Consider the following 24,730-nt stretch of genomic DNA (forward strand, 5'->3'; position numbering starts at 1 on the left):
TGAGCTCCCAGTGCAACATGCAATTATGACCCCAAAAGAGTAATGATTCTTTAATGTGGGAGCCTAGAGTAATCAATGTGAGTTGGGGAGTCTCTCTCTGGCACTGGTGAGAACAGTACAAGTGGAACCCTCTGTAAAGTTCTGATGTCCATAATTCAAAAGCTTCCAGAAACTGGAAAAAGTGCTGCAATGAGCAAAAAGGATATCTAAGAAAGGATTTCTAAAGAGAAAAAATACCTTAAAAGTTTTAGCTTGAAAGCTGTTTATAAGATAAATATGTTTTACTCATTAAAAAAGGGCTGAGTATTGACAGGGATTATTCCTGTGATTTTAAATTAGTAAAATTAGTTACATAGGGATCTATGTAACAAGAGAATAGAAGTTATGAGCTGAATCTGGAAAGTAGTAACATAGTGCTAATTTTACACAGTAGGAGTGGCAAAAACCTGGATAAACAAGCAGTGTACTGGTGGATTTTAATGTCTTGGTCTGAGTTTGCAAACTGAGGTGAATGGTGTCCTGCTGAGGCACAGAGCTGAGCAGAGGCTACACTTCAGTCAGTAGCAGCTCTGTGTTTTACAGTGCCCTCAGGAAGAAGGAAGGGGAGTGGATGGTGCTCCTCAGCCTGGAAGTCTGAGCTGCAGCCCAGCCAAGGATGCTGTCTGGCTGCAGCTCGGATAAGATGTCAGGACTTCCCCCTGTACTTTGGGCTATCAGTGACTACAAGAACACTGGATGTACTCACAGCATTGCTGGGTCACTCCCTAATCCGCTGGTGTTGAAAAGATCCAGGTTAGAAAAATCCTTTCTTTAAAGAGGGTAAGCTAATGTGATTATTTTGACAAAACTGAAGATGCAGTCTGTCCTGTCTGCCAGCGGAACAGAATGCCAAATGCTTTCCCTGTTAGCTACAGAATGGGTAGAAAATTTAGAAACCTGGTGAATGGTGATTGAAGCAAAAAATGCAAGGAACTGCTGAAGTTATTTGAAGATCATAAGTATTTGCTATATAGATTATAGGTGAAGCTTTAAATTATATATGTTCCTTTCAAATTCATGTTTGAAGAATAATAAAAATTAAAGAAATACAGTTTTAATACCATAACACAAACTTAATCTAATGAGAAATTTTATCACTGATTCACCAGAGGACAGTATTTTTAAATACCCAGCTTGGATGAAATATATCTGGATTAAAACCTATAGAAAGATGTACAGATTTTAAAAACCTGCAAATTGATATTCAGATAAAATGCATGCCAAATTATAGGCCTATTAGAATGTAAATTTTTATTAGCAGAATATCCTTTGCTATTAGTCACAAATGAAAGTGTATCTGTGAACTCACTGGTCTCAGACAATTAGAGGCAGCAACATAGAGAACTTTAAACTTAAAAATTGGTGTGATGGATACATCGTATCCTCCTGCCACTGTAGAGCTAGAATGTGTTTTATTCTTTAAGCCACAACCTTGAACAGTATCTAACTTAATTGAGCTTTTTGCCTGTTACCCATCTGTTATTCTGTATCAGCAATGTGTTCTTCAAGGTAACTGAAAGCTATTTCTACACTAATATTTTATAACACAATTCCCTTATTCAAGTGCCATTAGCGAGAGTATGGATCAATTTTGCATGATATTTAAAAGAATAATTTAAAACCAAGGCTTGCTACAAGCCCTCTCATAACACTTACTATTTTCTGCTCTCAAGATTTAGGGCTTTACCTTCCTGGAGGAGCAGTTCCACTTGGTGGCTGAGTGGAATCCTGGTTTGCAGCAGTATTTCCTGCTCTTTCCCCATTCTCCTGGAAGGATGGGATAATCTCACCGCTCCACCTGCTCTGGCACCCATTTTAACCCTAGCTGAATTCAGTTCATTCAATTAGCCGAAAATGACTTTTTTTTTTTTTTTTTTTTTTTTTTTTTTTTTTTTTTTTTTTTTTTTTTTTCCCTTGATGTAATAGTTTTTTGTTGACTCACAGGGACAGCTCTTCTGTATCATGAGTGTTTTGACTTCTCAGGTGGGGCAGAAACTTCAAAAGTATTACTGGGTAAAATAAGGCATGGAAAGCACATTTCAAGGTATCTCAATTCTCTGCTAATTTTCTTGTGATGACTTCACAAAAATGCTACCAGGTTTGAAAGAAGATTTGGTTCACCAAAGAAGCAGGTGTGTGTAGAGCTGGGGCAAAAGAAGCAGTGGCAGCAACACTTCTGTGGGAGTCACCTCTCAGCTCCAGTGAGCTGCTAGATTGGCTCAGGAAGGATTATGGGACTGCACCTGCAACATTCCCCACTGGCAGATTTTTGGGAGCCCCATCAACCTGCTTTGGACCAAAATATAAGTTATTACTTATATCCAAACACTGAAACCCCAATAGTGTATCTAAATGTAGAGTTCTGGATTGCTGGGGCCCACAGCTCTTTACAGACCCCAAAGATCAATTAATCTTTTTTTAATGGGAAATAACTGAGTGCCTTTCACTGTAAAAAGTTTACAAGTTTGCTTCTTCCCCTAATTTTCCCTACCCCAAAACCTAGTTAACTCTAACAGAATAATCAAGCATTAGCTAAGCTAAATTACCATATGGGTCGAAAAAAAAAGGCCAGGCCTGTGCTATGTGAAGCCTCCTTAAATTTGCTATCTGCCAGTGAAAATATGACAGTGAAGTGCACGGTCCAACAAGAGTAAATTGAAATTCAGAATTGCTATTTCTGTATCCAAATTGCCATAGCCACATTTTACAAAGAACTGATCTGACAACAACAACAACAACGTATTCCCTTTTGCATGTCCTGGTTTCTATAAGATATGTTAAAAGGCTGAGTTTGCACCATTACAGTTTATAGCAGATTAGACATCATCTGCTTTCAAGCAGCTGGCAGGAAGGTCTAAACCTGGGATAAACTTCTTTTTACATACTCTGGCTAATTCCATAAAAATGCCACCATATGCTCATCCTGCTCCAGAACAGGCACACACTGTTAGGTGAGCTGCTGGTGGGACACAGAAACACTGTCAAATCACAGCCCTAGGGGAGCTGAAAAAGCTCTGGAAATTCTGGTCAGCATCTCTCAGCTGGGGCCACCTCAACTATCTTTGCCTCAGGCTCTCAGTTTGCTCCTCCTAAGGAGTCCAGTGTCCATCCAGGAAGGGGACAATAGTGCCATCAGCAGTGTGCGGTACAGCACAGAGGTAGAACTACTTTTCCCTTAATCCCCAATTATTTCAAAAAACACCCCAGACAAAATAGGGGAAATGTGAATGGTGGTCAGTCTAATGAATGGATAGTCATAATGAGGAAAGAATGAAAAGCAGCAATGTACTTCAATTGCAAAACCTTGTTTTAATAAAGCATTTATTTTTACAAAAGACATATTGCTTATCATATCTTTATAACAAAATTCCACCTTAAACTTTGTTTTTCTGTAGAGAAAAGTTAATTTCTCTTGTGCTAATCACCAAATTGAGTCTGCTTTACATCTGATCTTAAAATCAAATTTTATTCTTCAGCACTTATACTAAAAGGAATAGTGTGTGTTCAAAGGACATCAGGATCAAATTCTACTCTGGAAAAAAGGCTTTTCTCAAGTTAATGGTGCACTGAAGCACTGAGGGCATAAAAACAAATGCTTGTTTGGTCTTGTTCTGAAACTGAAGTCTTGCCCTCTGGCCAAGAACCAAATGTGCTACCAGATGAGTGATACAGAGTCACTGAGCAGCAACATGAGAGAGTGAGGCTGCCAAGACTTCACTGTATCACCTCCATATCCAAGGCTTTGTCTGAGTAAAAAAAAACCCTGTAACCACACAGGCACACACACAAGACCAACCCAAAACAAAAACAATAGAAAAAAGCCCCAAACAATACAACTAATCCTTTGTCTGGAGGCTTGTAAACCTATCCATGACTGTACCACAAGGAGCTTGGTAATATCCATGTAACATCAGATCTTCCAGGAGAAACCAGGCATTTCCTCTTTATTCTATAAGGGTTTTCATGCATTTTCCATCAAACAGGTTTCTGTGAGAGACTTTGGTTTTGCTTTTGAATAGAATGCTTTGTTGTTAATTCAGCTTGAATGCTGTGGACAGGCAGAACCCAGATTTTTAAATAAAGACTGTACAAATTGCTAAATACCAACATGAAAACCACAAATATTTATAGGATATTATTAATATTTTAGCTGGGAAAGAGATGATCTACCCTGAATAAAATAGACTTCTGTGTATATCAGAATACATTAAGAATTGGAATGAGAGAAATGAGTGTTTACATGCAATTGTCAGAAAAAGAAGTACACTTATAACTAGACCAATGTGATTTCTGGCACTGAATAGTAAACCAAGTTTCAGTTCCAATGTGGGGTACACACTGGATTATAATTATCAAAGACAAAGACTTTTCATATAAGTTTGTTTAGAAAATGAAGAGTCAGCAAAATGATTATATAACAGAAGAAGTGCATTTACATTTGAGACTTGTTTAAAAGAGAAATACCTTGAAAAATTAAATCCCTGCAGCCAATATTGCTACATCAGGGGGAAAAAAAATCTATTGTATACTTAGTGTAAAAGTTCTATTTACAAATATTTCCTTTGTCTATAGCCCTGTGTAAACACCATCCTCCCATAATAAGCAGAACATTCCCACAGTTGGAGTCCAAGGTCAAAGCTGCAAAGGCAGTGATTCCAGTCTCAGCTGTATCATGCTTTCCCGTAGATATTTTCCAAGTTACAAACTCATAAAAAACACATCTAGATTCCACAGTCAGACTAATAATCTGTACCTCATAGGAGAAATGCTACTGAAGACAGCTAAAAGCTTAAAGGTGATATTTTTCTAAAATTTGACAAGACTTACCTCTGAAGTTAGTGAACAACCCCTCCCCCCAAAAAACTAAGAAGAAAATTACTAAAAAGGCTGAAATAAGCCATCTAAAATCCTAATGCTGAGGAAACACTGATGACTATAACAGGAAGCAATCTAGAATGGCAAAGAAATATTCTAGACAAATAAATGACTGTTTTCTCATTACCAGTGATACTATCCAAAATAAAAATTCAGTAATATTTAGTAGTAGTACATTTGTTTAGTAAATCTATCATCTTTTCTTTCTTAAAGGATATTTGGCAAAATCACTGATCTGTCAGCAAACTTTAGACATCACTTAATTGGTGCATTGTAGTAGTTCTCTTCTACTGCAAAGCCAATAAAGGGCTTTATCATGCTTGGGTCTGTAGAAAAAGAAAATGCATTTCATAGGTAAAACCAAAAGTATGATAATCTAGATTTTGGACAGCTTGCATTTGGAGACAGGTAGCCCATTAGTATTTTACATAACTTTATAGAAAAGTGTCTTACAAAAAACACAAGCCGTTTGTAAAATCCATTTGTAAAGCATGTCCTCTCTGAGTCCAATTGTGAAGAAACACTTAGAGGGAAAAGACTGTATGACTTTGTACCTGTGTAAGCTGATAGGCTTGGACTGACTTCACAGGGAAAAGCAATTGCCAAAATCCAGCTCAAAATTATTTTGTTTCTACAAAATCCAAAGCACCCAGTGGTATTTGCTTAAAACAAAGAAACAACCTTTATGGAAAGAAAATGCAGCTTTCCAAGGGTGATTTAGTCTTCTTGGTAGCAGATACTGGTGAAGGTACAGAATTTTGCTTAAAATCAGATACTTTCTCTAACTCTCTGTCAAGGTTCCTCCAGATCACATGAACCAGGAAATGTTTCTGCATTTGCAGCAGACAGAAGTAGCTATTTTCTATAGTGTTTATTTACTCTGCTCTGCTGCACCCACTTTTATTTAACCCAGCTGAGAAAGTGCTTATTTTTCATTCAAGAGTCCACACTGGGACAATCACTATTCCCCTGTCCCTCCTGAGTAAACATCAAGGGCTGGAAGGATGGAAGGCTCCCTTGCTTTGGAGTCCATACACCACTTGGAGGACATGGGTCACAGGAAAGTGTCTAAGAGGAGAGATTCATGGAGAAGCAGAGCCTGAAGGGATAATAAAAATGGATGGAACAACATGGCATTAGAAAGATGGGCCGCGTATTGAAAGGCAGAGCAAGGGAATTATCAATGGGAGTGATTCCATGGGGGGACCCCACTGGGTGCTGCAGCAGCACCAGCCTCGGGGCACCCTGACAGAGCCTTGTTTGCACCCTCACAGAGCACCCATTTGGGCAGGGTCGTGTCCGATTCTCCCTCCCGGCACGGCAGCACCGAGGAGTTCATTCGGCACACAAAGCATCACTCCTTAGGGCAGGCATACACAAAAGTCCTCGATGTCATTAGCGGGGTCACATTTTGGACCAATTCAGCGCTCCTTTCTTCACCCATACACCTCTCTCTCTGCTCCCCCAGACCCCTCGGGTGCTTGTGAAGGGGCCGGTTGTCATTTCTCGGTGGGGTCCCGCGGGGCTGGCGGGCCGGGAGCTGCTCCCTACGGTGGCAAAACGAGAGAGCGGCGGGAGCTGCCCTGCCCTGCCCTGTCCGAAGCATCCCGGCACAACATCAGCCGGGCTGGGACTCGGGAAGAGGGGCCGGGAAGGAACATCCCGAGAGGTGAGGAGGGTGCGATTTGCGCTCATCACGCCGCAGCCTGAGCGGCTCCCCCTGGGTATCGCTATCTCAGGGAAGGAGGAGGAGGAGGGCTTGTTTCTTTTTATTCATCTCCCCTCCTCCCCCCGCCCTGCCTCTTTTCCAGCCAGTAAAGAGTGTCTGCCCCTTTGAACCGCCGGTACAGCGCCTGCGGCTGCACACACACACACACACACACACACACACACACACACACACCCGCCGGCTATAAATAAGTTAAGGCGCCGGGCAGAGGGCGAGCGGCACCAGGAGGAGCAGGACCGCCCCGCCGAGCCTGGCAGGCGGCTCAGCCCGGCCCCCGGCGCCGGCCCCGCGGCTCCATGGCGTGCTCGGAGCGCCGCTGCCGCTGCTGCGCGGAGGGCCGGCGGCACGGCGGCAGCATCCTCTACAGCATCCTCCGCAGCGAGGAGCGCGCCGTGCCGCCCGCCGGGCCGGCTCCGCGGGGCTGCCCCTGCGGGTCGCGGCGGAGGGTGGCCCTGCGGAGCCCGCAGGTGGCCTGCAAGGCGGCCTCGGCCGTGCTGGTGAAGACGCTGCGCTTCGTCCAGAACGTGCCCTGCTTCCAGGAGCTGCCGCTGGAGGAGCAGCTGCTGCTGGTGCGGAGCTGCTGGGCGCCCCTGCTGCTGCTGGGGCTGGCGCAGGAGCGGGTGCAGCTGGAGACGGTGGAGAGCGCGGAGCCCAGCATGCTGCAGCGCATCCTCACCGCCCGGCGCCAGGGCGAGCGGCCACCGCCACCGGGCCGGCAGCACCACGGCCCGCACCTGCCCGCGGCCGGCCACATCCAGGCTATCAAGGGCTTCCTGGCCAAGTGCTGGAGCCTGGACATCAGCACCAAAGAGTACGCTTACCTCAAGGGGACGGTGCTCTTCAACCCGGGTGAGTGGCCGGGCGGGGAGCGGGGTCTGTGCCACGGGGCAGCGGAGGGCGGGGAGAGCCCCCTGTGTCCCCGGGGAAGCGGGCACACCTTCCTCAGGGTGGAAAAGGGGCTGGAGGAGAGGAGCGCTGAGCAGAGTTTCACCTTCTGCCCCTTCCTCAGCACCCGGCCGGAGGCAGAGAGGGGGTCCGGCTGCGGCTCGCTCTGGGGTCCTGGGGGCTGGCGCTTTCCACGAACAAAGCGAACTCCAGGCGCCTGGCAGTCGGATAGGGAGAGCTGGGGCTCAGCAGCGGCTCCTCGCTCGTCTCCCTCAGCGGGAGCGGGGGCACCTGTCTCTGCTCCCCGGCCCGAGGGCGGCGGCTCTGCCCGTGCTGTGCCCGCGGGTCTGCGCGCCCCGGGGGCGAGGGAAGGCTCAGGGCTTCCAGCAACAAAGTGCCGTGGTGGCTTTTGGCAGAGCATTTATGATCGGGTGGGGTTTTTTGCCATCTCTCTTTGTGAAGACTCCCATAGATGCAGCTTTACCAAGGGACTTATTATCACGTCGGTGACTGACCTGAAAGGCAGCTGCAGGCTGGATATGGCACGTCCCAAGTATGACAGTGCCCTGTGAAAGTGGAACTCCCACCGCCAAACCCTTAGTTATTGATGGTTAGTTCCTGTAGTGGTACTTTGCGTTTATCATCCTGCTTGTGTAGCTTTGCACACAGACAAGTGTGCAATAGTTCAGGCGAAGCTTATGTTACACAAGTCAAATTTGGAAGCTGGTCTAATGCAAAAGATAGAGGCATTGTTCTGATAGGAAAAAATTCTTCTCTGGAAGGGTGGTCGAGCGTTGGAACAGGCTGCCAAGGAAAGTGGTTGAATCACCATCCCTGAAAGTGTTCAGGAATGTGTAGATATGTTTCTCAAGAGCATGGTTTAGTGGTGGACCTGGCAGTGTTAGGCTGATGGTTGGACTCGCTGATCTTGGAGGTCTTTCCCATCCAAAATGATTCTCTGGTCGCATATAGTCTTAATTCTGCACCTTCCATCTTTCAGTATCCCTACTCTGGTTCACTGGGAAACTTCCTGTCCAATGTTGGAGTCAGTGCTTCTTGCCACTTATAAAGTGGAGTAGAAACTGTTGTCAAAAGAAGCCTTAAATGTAAGCAGTGCATTTTTGCAGAAGTGTAACATTGAGAAAGTTATTTTTGTTGTCTTCCACACTGTAATGGTGTTTTAGAGAACATTCTTCAATCAAAGTTTTTATCAACTAATTTGATTAACACTTAAGTGAATGTTGACAAACATCGTGTTTCAGGGTTGTGAAGAAGAGTATTAAATATCCAGAACACCAATATGATAAGAATTTGACCTGCTCAATAAATTTGGCATGTTGACTTTGCATACAAGAAGTCCTCTAGAAATTTAATTTGCTTCTTTCTTTGGGTGATAATTACAGTCTGTGAGCTGTTGGGAGCTGTTCTGTAATAATAATGTTGATTTATAAACAAAAAGTATGTAAACAAAATAATTTATTTTTCTTTTCAGATCTACCTGGACTGCAGTGCACGCAGTACATTGAAGGATTGCAGAGGGAAGCACAACAAGCTCTAAATGAACATGTCAGACTCATTCACAGAGGTGATGAAGCCAGATTTGCCAAGCTGAATGTTGTTCTCTCCTTGTTAAGATCTATTAATGCTAATGTGGTTGCTGAATTATTCTTCAGGCCCATCATTGGAGCAGTGAACATGGATGACATGCTTTTGGAAATGCTTTGTGCAAAATTATAATTAAAATTGTAAAGGTGTGTAAAATAATGAAAAGAAGTCCAGTGCAAAGGAAGCCACAGAGCAAGATAGTGTAAAGTATTGTAAATAAACTAACTTATTGTTTTTACATAGATAGTATTTTTGTATTCCATAATAAAATATTCTTCAAGTTCTGAAAGTAATTTTATTAAACACAGTGGTTTTGGTCATCAAAACAAGCTTTAAGGTTGTAGAGAATCTTCATATCCAAAGCTGACTGGCTATTCTTTTACCATGCCTCTGAATAAAGAACATATTTACTATATTGTACTTTCAAGGTGAGTAATCCCTGCTTTTTCAAAATAAGCACAGTCTTACTGCTATTTTTACTACTTCTGTTGGCTTTATTGACTTCTATTGAGAGTGAAATCTATGAAGGTTATTCAATATTTGCCCATGGTTTTCTTCCATATGGGGAAGATGTGTTAGGAGTATTTTGAGGCTTAATGAACTTTAAAGTGGCTTCATCAACTCTAATATTTGCAGTAAAACATTCCCTTCAACACATTTTGGGCTCTAGGAAAATTAAATAAATCTGTTCCCCAAAACAACCAACGAACAAAAACTGCCTCCAAAAATATGCAAACAGCAAATGCTGATTAGGGTCAGGAAAACCAGCAGGGTGGATTCCACACTTTTATTTCATCTAGATAACTGCTAACTGGGACTTCAATAGTCAGATTCTCCAGACTACTTATTCCTTTTGAAAAACAATATTATTATGCTGGAACATGGTGTACCACTGGTACATCCATCACAATTTGTCAGTTCATGTGATGATGTCTTAATTAAACTTTATTTTATTTTATTTTATTTTATTTTATTTTATTTATTTTTTCTTGGACTTGATAATTTCTCCCAAAGTCATTGTATTTCATTGGAAAAATACCCTGTTGTAAAAATGAAATTAGAAAGGGAAAATCAGTGATTTAAGGGAGATTTGTCTCATGGCTTTTTTTCCTTTACATTCAGTTTTCTAGCTTTTCCCCAGGGGAATGTTGGTAAAGAAATGGAGAGTGAAGTGTGACAATATTCCCAAAGTAAAAGGTATCAGTAACTCCATGTATTGTTCATATATTAATTACTAGCAACAGGTGGTTTTAAAAACACAATTAATAAAGTTGGAGGAGTTACTCTCCCTAACAGGAGGTGTGCAGGGGAGAGAGGAAGGAGTTTGAAGAGCTTTCTTTTGCTGCCACCTTGCGCAAAGGATAATCACAGCTCCTACACTAAGGTAAGGAGCAGGGGCACTTTTGTTGGCCTCTACCTACCCAGATAAAACTTATGGGAAGCAGAAATTGTTTGAGAAGTAGCCAAACATCCTTAGGTGTACAAGTTCATTCATAAATGTCATGGAGATTTGTACAGCCATGGCACTAAGGATCTCCTCATGGACTTTGACATTGTCACCAAGGAAAAACAACTGAGCAAGAAACAATCCCCATCTCAAAAAACCAATGGTGACCCATAAATAAACAGTGTTCTAGTGCTCACATAACTCTGTGTGGGCATGTGTACCATGAGGAATGTCCCAAAAATTCAAATGAATGAAAAAGAAGTAAGTAAAGTGATCTTTACTACCAGTCCAGACTTCAGATCAGTTCAGACCATAATGGAGCAGGCTTAGTTTTTATGATACGTTGATCCTTTTATATGTACACACACATATATGCACACCTATAACAAACATCTACATGTGAATAATATTGACTGTGCATGCATAAATGTTCTGTGGGTTTAGAAGAGCTTTTGAATATATATCTGATATCTCTGTAACATAAATAGGTGTATATGTTTCCCTCTTTGTAGGCAATATATGAGTTCACAATAGTTAGCTTCCAAGGATGCCTGACAAAGAAACCTCTTTCCACAAAAGCACAAAGCATGATGTTAAACAGTGGTTAGTGGCAGATGATGAATCTTGGGTAAGGACTAAAAAGAACTCCAACAGCCCAACAGCCTCAGATTGAAACAACTTCATCACCACACAGAATTCATTAATACTCACACTAGTGTTCAGATTTTTCTGCTAAGTGGCAGAAGAGACTTGCTGGCAGTATGCCTAACAATTAATTGTAGCTGAGCCTTGGTCAGAGGCCAGTATTTTCAGCTGAACAGTTACCTTGAGACATTTGGGTCTAGTAGTTGTGCTACTAAATATTGTAGTTTTCATGATCCAGGCACTGCAAATCCACTTTGAACTGTGTTCTATCATATTTCTCTTGGACCAGCAATACTGTTAGTCATTCAGCTGTTTGTTCTAATGGAAGCACCTGGGAATGGTAAGTAGGAAATCAGAATGGGAAAACAAATTTATCAAGGTTTTTGCAGAGAACTGCCAAAAAACAAACAAACAAACAACCAACAACAACAACAAAAAAACCCACAAAAAACCCCAACTCTTCATAGGCCAGAGGAAGAGGAATGACAAAGCAAGACAAAAAACCATAGATCTGTAGCAGGAACCAAGCTGAAGACTTGGAAGAACTATGCAAGAATGAGAGAGAGCTGTTGGGTATGGTTCTGGAATGCACTGGGGAAGGGTCTGATTTTAGTGTGGGGACAATGTGCCAGGAGTTGAGTAGAAGGAATTGGAGAGAGATCATAATTCACAACACAAGCCAGAGACTGAACGAAAAGGTCACAGTGGGAAGATTAGTCTATCAAGTCCAGAAAATTTGCAGAGCAGGGAAGAACCAACCCCAGAAGCTGACACTGAAGGGAACACAGACATCCTCACTGACCTGCTGGGACAGGTGGCCTGTTCTCTGCACTGGTGCTGCTGCTGTAGAAGAGGCCATAATGGCAGCTGTGCAGCTGTGCTCTTCAACAGCATACAGTGCTCACAGAGTTAAGCAAATCTACTTGGATCTTTGGCCCTGGGTGCTCATTTTTCTGCTGGGTAGGAGAAGTACTAAGCTAGATCCTTTTCTGTCCTGTGCAGGGTGGGTGAACTCTGGCCCAGACAGCCTCAGATGGCCATGGCCACTGCTGTGACACAAGGGATGATCTTCCTGGGTATCCTGGGCAACAGGAACAGGACAAAGTGCTGGAGGCCTCAGGGAGTCAGGGTGGAAAGGAAAGTGGCCATTAAAGGATGCTTCTTGGTAATGTAGCCTTTACTAGAAGAAGGAGAGCAGGTGAAGACCCTCCCACAGCCTCAGGTAGTGTGTGAGAGCTCTGCTTGTCAGCTGTCTGGGGCTCCTGTGGAGATAAAAGCCTCCAGCCCTGCCTGCCTGCTGAGCAGAGCTGTGCTGGGAGTTCTGCATTGTCACGTGCAGCACAGAATTTATCCTCATGTTCCTAAATGTACCAGTAAAGATACTTTCCAGATCAGATATTGACATGGCTTCTGAGGATATTTTAGCATTTTCTCTGTTTGCTCTCTATCCCTGCCGTTCCAAGCAGGAGTCTCCTAAGGAGCATAATTTTTTTCTGCCCTCCAGGGTGTTAAAGACATTTTAACTTAGAGCAGCCTCCCAGGCAATTTAATCCTGCAATCCCCACAGTGACTGTCTCAGGCAGGGGCAGTGCTGTACAAAGGTCTATTCCCACCCACCTCAGCAGAGATTCCCATTGCTCCTGGCCAGCCCTGCCACTCCAGCAGTCCAGGCATGGCTTCTAATCACAAAGCACCATGTGGCAGAGTAGCCTTGCCATGTCCTTTTCTCTGAAGAGATCTGAGAGAGGATAATTTAAAAACCAAGTTGCATTTTCAGTTGTATGAGTGCTTCTTTTAGATAAGGAAAAGCATAGAATTTATTCATAATCTTACTTTTCCAAGTTTAATATATAACCTTTGTTTTGGTAACCTTTCTAATAGTTTGCTTTAAACTTTGCAGCATTTTGCTGTTGTGGGTGGACTGTGAACGTTGTTAATGCCTAATCAGCCTAAACTTTCCTACCAAAAGTGGGATTCTGCAACTTAAATTTTCTTGTTTTGAATTGGCCTTATATACTGGCTTGAAATTATGGTAGTAGGTCACTTTCATCTCTTTTCAGGCAGAACATACTCCTCTAGTGGACCTTCTGGGCATTGCAACTTACCAGTTTTTAATTCACTGAAAAAAAAAGTCCCAGTGTAAGCAAATATTATATCAAAAAATTTTGAGATGCAGCTTGAGATTTGAACGCACATATTGTCTTAGGACTCTTAATATTTATTTTAAATTATGGAAGTGTAGTATTTTAAATCTAAAATGTACATGAATAAAATTCAATAGCTGAGACAAACAGAGATTGTCAGAGGAACTTTGACAAAAATGTTCCTAAATCTACAAGCTCTGTGAGGTCACAGAGCTATAACTTATTATCTCTCTGCAAATTCACGAATCATTCACACTGTTGATATAAATCACATTGTTGATAGGAATGGGTGATCATTTCACTCCTTGTGTCAGTTATGAAATTGGTCTAGCTTCATTTACATATTCACAACATACCTAGATGTAGGTAAATAACTACACAAGTGTTATTTGAGCATAAGTGATACACAGACCCTTTTTCTTCTGTCTGTAGTTATGTTATTGACTTATTTTATATAAGGGAAATTACACTAATTTCAGGTTCAGAAAGAAAGAACCTGTTCTTTAATTGTATGGAAGCACTCACTGTTTTGTCACATGGGATGAGTTTCACCTTGCTGAAACAGAGCTGTCTGAAAATTTAACATCCAGTCTAGTTGGGGCATCTGGGCTGTCTGGAGAGGATGGAGAGACAAAAAGACCTCCAGGTTCCTTTTGATCCCAGCATCCCTACTGTAGGGGGGCATCATGGATTTGTACTTTGCAGAATAAGGCTTGATTCAAGTTACACACTGAACTATCAATCACTACAGTTTGGTAAAGTGAAACTTTGGAGTCACCCTCACTTCTGGCAAACCATCAACCATCTTCTCCCAGCTGAGACCATAATAAGGCTCCTCACATATGCGCATATGCATACACACATACATAGCAAAATGTGGCAGGACAATTCATATCCTGTTCTTTAGTGGGGGCTGGGTTAATAGAAATAACAAAAAGGTCAGTAAAGCCTCCAAAAGTAGAGAAAAAGTTTTTTAGAAAAGACCCTTTTGTATATGTACAATTCATTATGCCAGGACAGGAGGATGGATTAGATGATCCCATGAAATTCTTTCCAGCCATATGACTGTGTAGAAGAACAGAATATACATCCACTGTATAGAATATGCACTCACATTCACCCAAGGAGCAGGCCTGCAGTTCCAAGTTTTGAGTACACAGCTAATATCTGCCATCTCTAAGTAAGAACTAACTGAAGAAAATTAATCTTTTTTTTCAAAGAAAGAGACAATCCAGTTTATTTTGTCTCTTTGAAAAGAATGAGCAGATAGGATTGACTGAACAAATGACCAAAAAAGTCAGTACTGCAACGAGGGGCTTTTATCATTGCTATTATAGGGAGTTTAATTTTTTTTTCCTTTTCCCATGCTATCTTCACCAGATCAGGGAGATATAAGAATAGATATGACTCTGTCTTCAAAATATTGCAACTTAGCAGGCAACAGCTATTCAGTATACTACTTCTTGTCAACAATACACTCTGTTGTCCTGAAGAAACAGAGTTGGAGGAGATCTGTAAGAAGAACCTCCAGAAAGCCGAGGAGCAGTGCTGCATTTCTAATTCCAGAATAATTAGATGGAAGTTCTGCTTCTCCATCAACTGACTCAAACAAGATAAAGAGAACAAAATCCTGTTGCAGGTGGGATCTGAGCTGGGAACTTCAGCTGTTCCCAAACAAGATGAAATGGCTGACATAGCATTTATGACCTGTAATTTATAAGTTTTTTTTCTAGCTGATTTCCAGACATGCTAATCTGTGCAGAAATTGAGGGATGTAAGAATGATGCTTGAGTGGGTTCTGATAAAAAAGTCCCCAAACTCAAGAAGATACCACTTTTAAACTGATTTTCAACAAGCCCTTTCTATAATTTCTGAGATTTTCAGTTGTGAATAGAAAATTTTCACTGACATTTGCTGTGGTCAAATCATCACAGCCTAGTTAACACTTTGAATTAAGGTAGGTGCATCAGACAGCTGAACTCTAAGACAATGGCCATCAGCTGGAACTAGTTATTCTGTCTAGAAATCGTGCTCAGAAAGGGCTCAGACTTTCAGAGTCCAGCTCAATTAGACGTGTGCCCTGCTGTAACCAGAGGCACATCCAAGCTACAGCCCAGCTCTGCTCTGGGTGCAACCATTGTGTGATGCTTGCAGTTTCCTCTCTTAGTTCTCTTTTTCCCTCCCTCCCAGTGCTTTGGTTTTTATAGGAAGCACATCAGATAAGTGGGCTGAAAGGAAGTTGTGGCTCCTTCCAGTTTAGGCTGTTCAGAACAATCACACACAGAGCACCTTGCCCTGCTTACTCCAGATGCATTGGGGAAGTTGCAGACCACTCCTTTTCTCAGTACTGAGCAATTCATGTTTCTATTATCCATGTCTTTCCCTCTCTGTCACTGTCTTACAAATATTTGGAAGTATTTCCTACCTTGTTTATGGGACAAACATAGAGCCCTTATGAGAGTAAAGGAATTACTGATAACATGAAGGAGTCACTGCTTAATTAGTTTTGCCTGGCTCCTGAAGAGTCCAGTTGGAGTTGTTATGGTTTCAATGTTTCCTTAATACAAACCATAGAAGTAATTCAGCAGAAAACCCCTTTTTCCATCAGTTATTTTATTACAGAACAGTAAAGGTGACAAGAAAAAAATATGAAGAGAAGCAGTAAAGCTGAAACAGGTTGTAAATTACAGTGGGTGTATATTCTGTTTTTCTGCATAGTCATATGGCTGTAAGGGATTTCATGGGACCATCTAATCCATCCTCCTGTCCTGACAGGATGAATTGTACACCATATCACACATGGCAAGACTTTGTCTAATTTGTCTTTAAATATTTTAGTGATGGAAACTCTATGACACTTCAATTCAGCCTATTTTTGTGTCACTACTCTTAAAACTCTAAAATTTTCCAGGCATCTGAGCTGGCCCTTCTATATTGAAGCACAATCTCCCTTTTTCTTAACTTATTCACCAGCCATGTGGACAAACTTTGTGGCAGAAGACCCTTACATTTGAAGGCTGTTAATCTTATATTTTGTGGAAAGCTTCTTGCCAGGATTCTTTCAATCACCCATGTTTCCTAGAACCTCCTCTACACACCCAGTTGGTCAACATCTTTCCTGAATTGCAACTCCAGATTTTCTACTGGAATAGGAAAAAAATACAAATTATGAATGTAGTCCTCTATGATCCATTTCTACTATCTTGTCATCAATTTTTAAATAGCAGAATGAACCCTTTATAGACATTTTTATAAATACTGCTTTTATATTAGTCTAGCACTTTCTGATAATCAGTAATCACAGTTAAAAATATTTTCCAGCTTCAGCTCTGAACATCCTGCATAGAATTTTATTTATACTTTCCTAACCTCACAGTTATAGTATTTGATGTTATATGCAGTTATATTTGAAAAATCTCTTGTATTTTCTTTTTTCAAGGTGGTCTTGACACTTGTAAAATTTAAAAATAAGACTATTCAAAGCACTTAAAAATTCTCTCATGGGACTGTTCTTAAACTGTCAGTGTGGGTGGATGAGCCTGGTGGGTGGGTAGCTTTCAGTGCCTAATTGCCCTGAGTCTGTGAAATGCAGTTCAATGCATCATCAGCATATGCCATTGTCTCAATGACCATTATCCTGTTTTCTTGAGAAAAATAGATTCGATTTCATGATGAATTTTAATTTACTTATTTAAACTGTCTTAAGCAAAGAAAGGAAAAGGAACCAAGTGCATGTGTAACATAGCAGTTCCTCTGGAATTAGAGAATATGAAAGGAAAACAGCTAATCTTGTTTGCAACGAGAAGAATGCTTTACATCAAAAGTGAAACACAGTCATTTCTGCAGACCTTTTACTTCACAAACAGCACAGGCTTTTCTACATCAGGAGTTTTGCTGAGAAGAGGAAAAATAAAATAAAAAGAAGGCAGAAAGATTAAAGGAACATATGATGACTGCTATAGAACCTGGCAAAATCTGCTACACAGCAGGTCTCCCTGTATCTGCTATGCCATACTCTGTCAAAGCAGCTCCCAAGTGTGGTGAAGGAAATGTTAACATTCCTAATCTTGGATGCATTCGATGGTGCCATCTCAGTTTCATCATAAACCTGCAATAAAATACATCCAGAACATTTTCTCTCATGAAAGCTTAGTGAAACACAGATGTTGCTGCTCCATATTCTCCCAGGGACCTCACTGACTCCTTTCACAGAGAATCTGGGCTTCCCATAAACCCATCATTGCCTCTAACAGCAGCCTGCCATTTCCATCAACATTTTGCTCTGCAGAATTGCTGTTATCGTGCAACACTGTGCTTTTCAGCACATTAAACTGGTTAGAACTGAGGCACTAGAAACGTATCATTGCTATTGCTGGGGAAGAAAGCAGATGCTGTTCATATGCATACTAAGAAATGAGCAGAAAAAACCTCAACTGAAGACTGTTTTGAAACTTCCTTAGAGAAATGTGAAAAAAAGCACAGTCCAAAAGGCAAGGAAATTACACTAATCAATATTCACCTTAAGCCTGTGAAAGAATGATTGGGATCCATGCTGACATTATCAAAAGCTTTCTTTCTTTCTCATGTTCTTTTCAATAACAGGCTTATTTTTTATCTCTCTCAAGACTGGAATAGCTAAGTAAGCTTTTAAAACATCTATGGAGGTTTTTTTTCCAGTAATCTGCAGAATGCATGCAAATAATCTGTGATTTACAGTGCTGCTTCATGAGAGTCAGTATTTTTATCCATTTTGTTCTGTGACAGCTTGCAATTTTCCTTAAAATCTGATTTTTTTAATCTCTATTGGTTATTTTTCTTAGTTTTAATACTTTTCTCCCTCAATATAATTTTCATACAAATATTAGTATGATTCCTGTTGAACACTTTCCAGTAAAATCACAGGCACATGCATTCACATAAATTTTGTGTACCTAAGCAAGTCCTCATTAATGTGCCTAGTTATTAATTTAGAAGAACAATCATTTCTTAGACATGGAGTTTTGAAAATTATACTTTGTAACTTGAAGAATCTTCTTCCATTTGTAACTCAGCTGTCTGACATTTCATGATCTAACACTGAAATGGCAAGGATACATTAAAATGTATTCATGTATTGGATTAGTTTAACAGGGAATTTTAAACCTGCACGCTGTGGCTGCCAGCACCAAGTGACAATCTCATGGCTATCATGGTGACCAGTGGACTCTCAGGGTAGACATTTCTTCTGGCAAGTGAAATAAATCTGTTCTGTCAAAGGAAAGAGCTGTATTCAGGAAGCTAAGCATCAGACCTGCTCAGACTTGTTAAAACTGCTGGTCATTCTGTTGGAGGTACATGGAATTGGAAATTCCAAATATATAATGATAAAGTGTATCATGCTGAGCCTGACAGCTTGGGGAAGACAGGGCTGCTGCCACTCTCTGTCCCCAGATCCAACTGATAATGAGGCTGAAAAATTATTGCCAGCAGGCACAGGGCACATACAAAGATATCTGGCAATGCAGGTCATTGACAGACACCCAGGGCATTCCCAAAGCACAGGCAGCCCCCCCAGCCCTGTCCTGCTCTCCTCTGTGCCTGGGCAGGACAGCAGAGCATCCCTGGGAGCCCAGGATCACACACAAGGTGCATCCAGCCAGCAGTGAGGCTGATTCATCTCCCCAGCTGAGGGCACCTGCCCGTTTGAGCTCCCAAGGATGCAGTCCCACTCCAGCTGCTGGCACAACAGATTCACAGCAGGCAGATATGGACACACACAGAGGGTGAGAAATCCCTTGCTGGAAAGCACTTGGAGGTGGACTTTAATAAGTAGAGAAGGAGACAGTGATGATCAAGTGCAAGATAGGGACAGACAACTGCACTGATCAGGCCTTGCTTTTGTGTTAATGGACCCTTTGGCTCCCTTCTTCTTCCTCAAACTCCAAAAATCATTTCCTTTTTCTCATCTTTGAGTCCTCCCTTAGGGATCCTATATAAATCCTGTGCAATCCTAAAACGTTCTTCCCCTGCATTTCGTGGTGTGTCCCATCCCTAGACAGGAACCATCCTGAGCCCAAAAGCTGACCCAGAGAGTTGCCCCCAGTGACCCATGGTGACAGTTTTCACACCTGGACACTGGGACTGAGGTTCTGCTGGGGCAGCCCTGGAGAAAGCCCAGACAAGACTCCCTTCTCTCTGAGTCTTCAATTTGGATATCTCCCCTGCCTGATGTTGTCCCTCTGTGCTCCTCTGGGTTTATGGCTGCAAGGGTGGGTTGGAACTGTCTGGACAGGATGTTATTTGGGATGTTTCTGCTCCATTGTCTCACTAGACCCTTTTGTACGTGTGCAGGTAAGCTTTGATCAGATAACCTAACACGTTCATTTTGTCTTGTAGCTACAGGGACCAAAAATTCAGTAAGACAGAAAATCTCTCAGCTGTAAAATAATAAAAGAGGTTTTCTGCCTTCTGAGATATCCTAAGTGTGGTGTTTTTTTTTTTTTGTTTGTTTTTTTTTTTTTTTTTTTTTTTTTTTTTTTGTTTTTTTTTTTTGTTTTTTTTTTTGTTTTTTTTGTTTTTTTTGTTTTTTTTTTGGTAATATACAATAGCTAAGGCCATTCTACTACAGATAATATTTGCATGTTAGGCTGCTTTATCTCCCATCTTTCAAAATGCACTTCTACAGAAAATATTTTTTCTGTATTTGAAGAAGTTCAGGATGATAACATTTCTTGATTAAATTTTGGTAGATCACAGATATTTTCACCAAAATTACATCAGTTATCATCTTGTCTACATTTGTTAGTTTTGGGGGCGGGTTACTGAGATGTGATGATGGTGTGTCAATGGGTGAATTTTGATTCCTAAGCATTTTATAAAAGTAATGTTCCTGCATGTAACTTCACAGTATCACCTATACTTCCTCCACTATACCTTGACCACCACGTTTAACCTGTAAACAATGTGAAGCAGAAAAAAGTCAACAATCCATTGTGTAATTACAAAGCAATGTCATTAGCTTAGCAAATTCAGGGTAAGATGAGACTCTTGACTGCTGTATATTCGTGCAACTTCGCTGATTTTTCTACAGGCTGGAGAAGCAACTTGAGCAGAACTTGGCCCATGGCATGACTGACATTTCACACAGCCGTGGTGCCACTTCGCCCACCCCTGTCCCCAGCAGGATTTCAGCAGAGCTCCTGAACACCAAACTCACTCCCCAGCATCCTTACACAGTTGCGGTGTGAGAGAACTCAGTAAGAACCTCCTTCATGTTTGAAGAGCTTAATAGAGTTTCCTAAGTGGCAAATGTGTTGGAAGTGGATCTGAGACACCTACCCTGGACTGCAAAGCAGTTAAAACCAACTGGTAAGAAATGCTGTTAAGCACCTGAAAAAAATGGCCTTTTCTACTTTACCCCAGACCATTTCATATAAATTCTTGTTCAACATTGTGTCCAGTGGGTGAGCAAGTGCTTCATAGAGCACATAAGCTGTAAGTCATGTTATGTTTACCTGCATAACCTGCTGAAAGTGCTCCCAGCTGCAGCACTTGAACTTTTAACCGAATTCCCGAAGCACAGCTGAAGGTGTAGTTTGAAAACTAAGGCTTGACTTGAACTGCAAGATAAGGGATAGTTTGAAAAGATTATAGAGATTATGCAATCAAAGTAACTGTCCTAAATTTTCTCAACAGGTGTGTATGAAAGTGAGCTTTTGCAGTATGTTGTGACTAGTAGCCAGAACAACCACCCCTTCTAACACAAATAGCCTCAACTAGTTCTCTACATAATGCAGTCATAGCTGTTTTATATTGACAGCAGTCCTAACCTTGCTTCTTTTGAAAATGAAATGGGAAAGAGCAGACAGAATGTAACGGAATTGCTAGAGCTGGAAGCTAGACACAATATCAAGGCTAATAGTGGAGAACACACAATAAGATTTTCTACTGATAAGGAACTTGATCTTAACTCTTATCTTCAAAGGAAATACCTCTAACAAGCCAGCATTTTCTAACATGGTGAAAGGCAGGAATTTAAGGAGTAGATCCGAGGGAAGCATGCTGCCTAGTGGGTTACCAACACCTACACATTGAAGCATTTTGATTTTTTTTGAAAGCTTCTCACCCAGATACTATCCAGCCCCATCTGTGCTCAGCTTGAGAGCTCTGCTGCAGCCAGAGCTCAAAGCTTCAGGCCAAATTGGAGATGCATGAACTGATCAAAATTTCCTCTAATCCTACCTCAAGGATAAGTGACTGAAATGAACTCCATCAAGTCTATACATTTGCAGCACTGCCCCTGGCATATTTGAGTTGATTGGCTTATTGCCATAATGGTTTCAGAAATATACTGCACTATAAATGCATGAGCTCTTCACAGCAGTGCATTGCAATCAAAATTCCTACAGATCTACACCTGCTATTATTTAAATTGTTCACTGCAACTTCATTGAACATGGCACTTTATTACAATGGATGCTCAGCAAGAAAATCAAATAGAAGAGGACAAAGGGATAAAATCGCAAGAAAATGAGAGAACATAATCAAAGGAAAAAAATATAACGCTTTGGGATCTCCACTCTTATCCTCACAATATTAAATCATTCTCTTCTTGTCAGTAGGGTAGAATCTGAATGACTAAGAAGGCTAAATGCAAGTTTGCAATGCTGAAATAGACACTAAGGGGTGAAAGAAATCATGAGTACTTAAAAATCATCATCGATCCTCCCTGCAAAATCAGCCTAACTAGGATGTCATTCCAAGTGACTAAAACTGTCAAGAAAGAATTCCAAATAAGCTTAATACATTTTTTTTTTTAACTACTAATTTGGAGCACTATGTAAATCATACCCTGCCTCTAGAGAGGGAGAATATATTCAAAAATATGATGTATATCAACTGTATTTTTCAGGGCTACACAGTCCAATGTCTCCATGGGGCCCATTCAGCAATCCAGCTGCATGAAGTCTTTTATTTCTATAGGCAGCATAGGCGTGTGCCTCAACTGAGGTTTTTTGGATTTTTTCCTAATATGTGGACCCTAGTGGCTACCTTTCTTTAGATGTAGTTTCTCAGTCAGAAGAGCTAAATCCTCTGAGAATGTGTGATTCTATCCATATTAAAGCTTCAGGAACTGTGTGCATTTGATAGCAATTTTATTTGAAGGGAAGTATTTTCATTTTTTTTAATAGTCAAGTATTCTTCTTAAAGGCACTGAAATGACATGCATTTTTTCCCCAAATTGCTTGTCTTTCTTTTCTTTTTAATTTTACATTTGGCTATGATGAGCATCGATATAAAGTAGCAAGATGTAGATTTAGTTGACAGACAGCAACCCTCCTCCTCTAACTGAGCTCCTCTGCAGATTGTGTAAAAAAATTTCTGTGTTTGATTTACAATCAAAACAAAGAAAAATCTGAAATTCTCTGTGGAACAGAATTTCCATATTTTATGCAGTTTTACCATTGGACTTTTCTTTCACTAATGGCAAATGAAATATTTGGACACACTTGGAAAGTATTTTCCTTTGGATATTCTCTTATGTCGCCCTTGACTTTCTTGCTTTCAAGTGTCTGAACCTTTGCCGCAGCTTTCTCATGCTGCTTCACATAAACAATATTGTATTCTCAGAATTTATCAGTATGTTTTGGATAGTTGTTCTCTGAGAGGAGAACTTGACTGATGGTCATATTGACCAATGGAGTCAGGAGGTTGTAACCTCCTTGGGCCAATCTTGGCCCTCTGTACAAAATGTATATAAGCTATTGGAGTCAGATAATAAAGAGCCTTCCATGTTTGATCCTGCTGCTGCTGCCTGCTGTCCTCTGTGAGGGTCTGCACCCACGTCGCAACGTGTTGCCCCTCTAAGGGCAGGGGTAGCACTCTCATGGTTAATAACTCTTCAGTTAGCCAATATATTACCTTAATTTGGCCTCTCCCAGGCATTCTGAGCTTGGAAGAGCCTCCTCAAACTCACAGAGTAAGAGAAATTGTTTAGTTTAAAATCTGTGGTGATAAGGTTTCCCATGGCACATTAACACTTAAACAATAATAACCACCTTTATACTTACTCTTCAAAGTCCATCTGACTGTATGCTTTTTTATTTAACTGCACACTGGATTTCCAAAAACAAAAAAATTGTTAGTGAAATCTAAATTCTATACATAGTTCAGTGCACTTCTTACACCAGCTGGCAGAGAACTGCATGATTGTGTAATAATCTGATGTATACCTCTTCTGCTTTCACCCCCCCTTGTTTATGAATCCATCCATGTTCTCAGATATATAATGGGAACACATCATTCTGTGATATCTGTCACTGTTACACTGCTGTGCCATTTTTGCTGCTGACTGTTCTTGAAGACTCAAAGACCAGAGTCATTTTGTGCCCACATTATAAATCTTGGGCTGAAAGGACTAAAGCTCAAGATTTTTTACATTAAGGAAAACAATTTGCTCCTATCTGGATATCAAATACAAATATGTCAGAAGAACATGTCAGACTCCTTCTCAATTACTAAATATAAATTCTTTCTATACCACACACAAACATTCCATATCTCAGCCCTTTCCGAGTCTATACACAGTAATCTCACTATTCACAGCTTAAATTGCAGGCATTTATGTTTCAGTAATGATCAAGTAATCAATTTGAAAACTGAAATACTTCTCAGTTTTAGTACAAGTCTCTCTCCAGGAGCTGAAGTTATGCTGATATTATGGTGCCAAAAAAAAAAAAAAAAAAAAAAAAAAGGTGACAAGTTGCTCTGTTGTCTTTATATTCAGTAAAATCTTTGCTATATTTTTTTACCCCCAGCCATGTCCCCCATTTCTAAAGCAGTCATGGGAAGATCAAATACTTGACATCTGAATTGTTTAAACTTTGCCATGAAAAAAAGTGATACTATTACTTGAACAAATACAATCTGTGACTTGGCAATAAAAAGGGGCTATAACTGAGATATATGAATTGCTAAACGTAATTTGAATTATGCATACACACTTTATGGATCAGCCTATCAACACATCATCTCCTGTTTGTCATTTGATGCATATTAACTTTATGCACTACTGCTTCAGCTGCTATTTCATTAGAATGTTTACTGATGTTTAAGGTGTATTAATTCACAGCAAAAATAAAAGTTCTTACAAGCTCATATTCTTTTCCCTTCAGCATTGTGTAAAGTTTATTTACTTCAAAATTAAATGCAAGAAGATAATGACTATAGTGTCATAACTTTTGTGATTATGTAGGCATATTATTTTCTTTTCTTCTGAGTTTTTTAATTTAAAAATCATCAATGGAAAAAATTCAGGACCTCCTTTTAAGGTTTCGTTCTGAATGTTATTTTATAAAAATATGTGGTAATGGTAAAATTGGA

General features: G+C 40.7%; 1 protein-coding gene across 1 annotated transcript; it reads left to right on the top strand.

Annotated features, from left to right (window-relative positions):
* Positions 1–6,939: 6,939 nt before the first annotated feature.
* NR0B1 (nuclear receptor subfamily 0 group B member 1) lies at positions 6,940–9,620 on the top strand (the record flags this gene model as incomplete). The annotated part of the gene is made up of 2 exons (XM_083855500.1): positions 6,940–7,492; positions 9,021–9,620. 2 exons carry the CDS (start codon positions 6,940–6,942, stop codon positions 9,263–9,265), a joined length of 798 nt encoding a protein of 265 aa, XP_083711626.1. The 3' UTR covers positions 9,266–9,620.
* Positions 9,621–24,730: the final 15,110 nt, after the last annotated feature.

This window comes from Zosterops lateralis (genome assembly GCF_965231275.1).
Source record: "Zosterops lateralis genome assembly, chromosome: 2".
Classification (NCBI taxonomy): Eukaryota; Metazoa; Chordata; class Aves; order Passeriformes; family Zosteropidae; genus Zosterops; species Zosterops lateralis.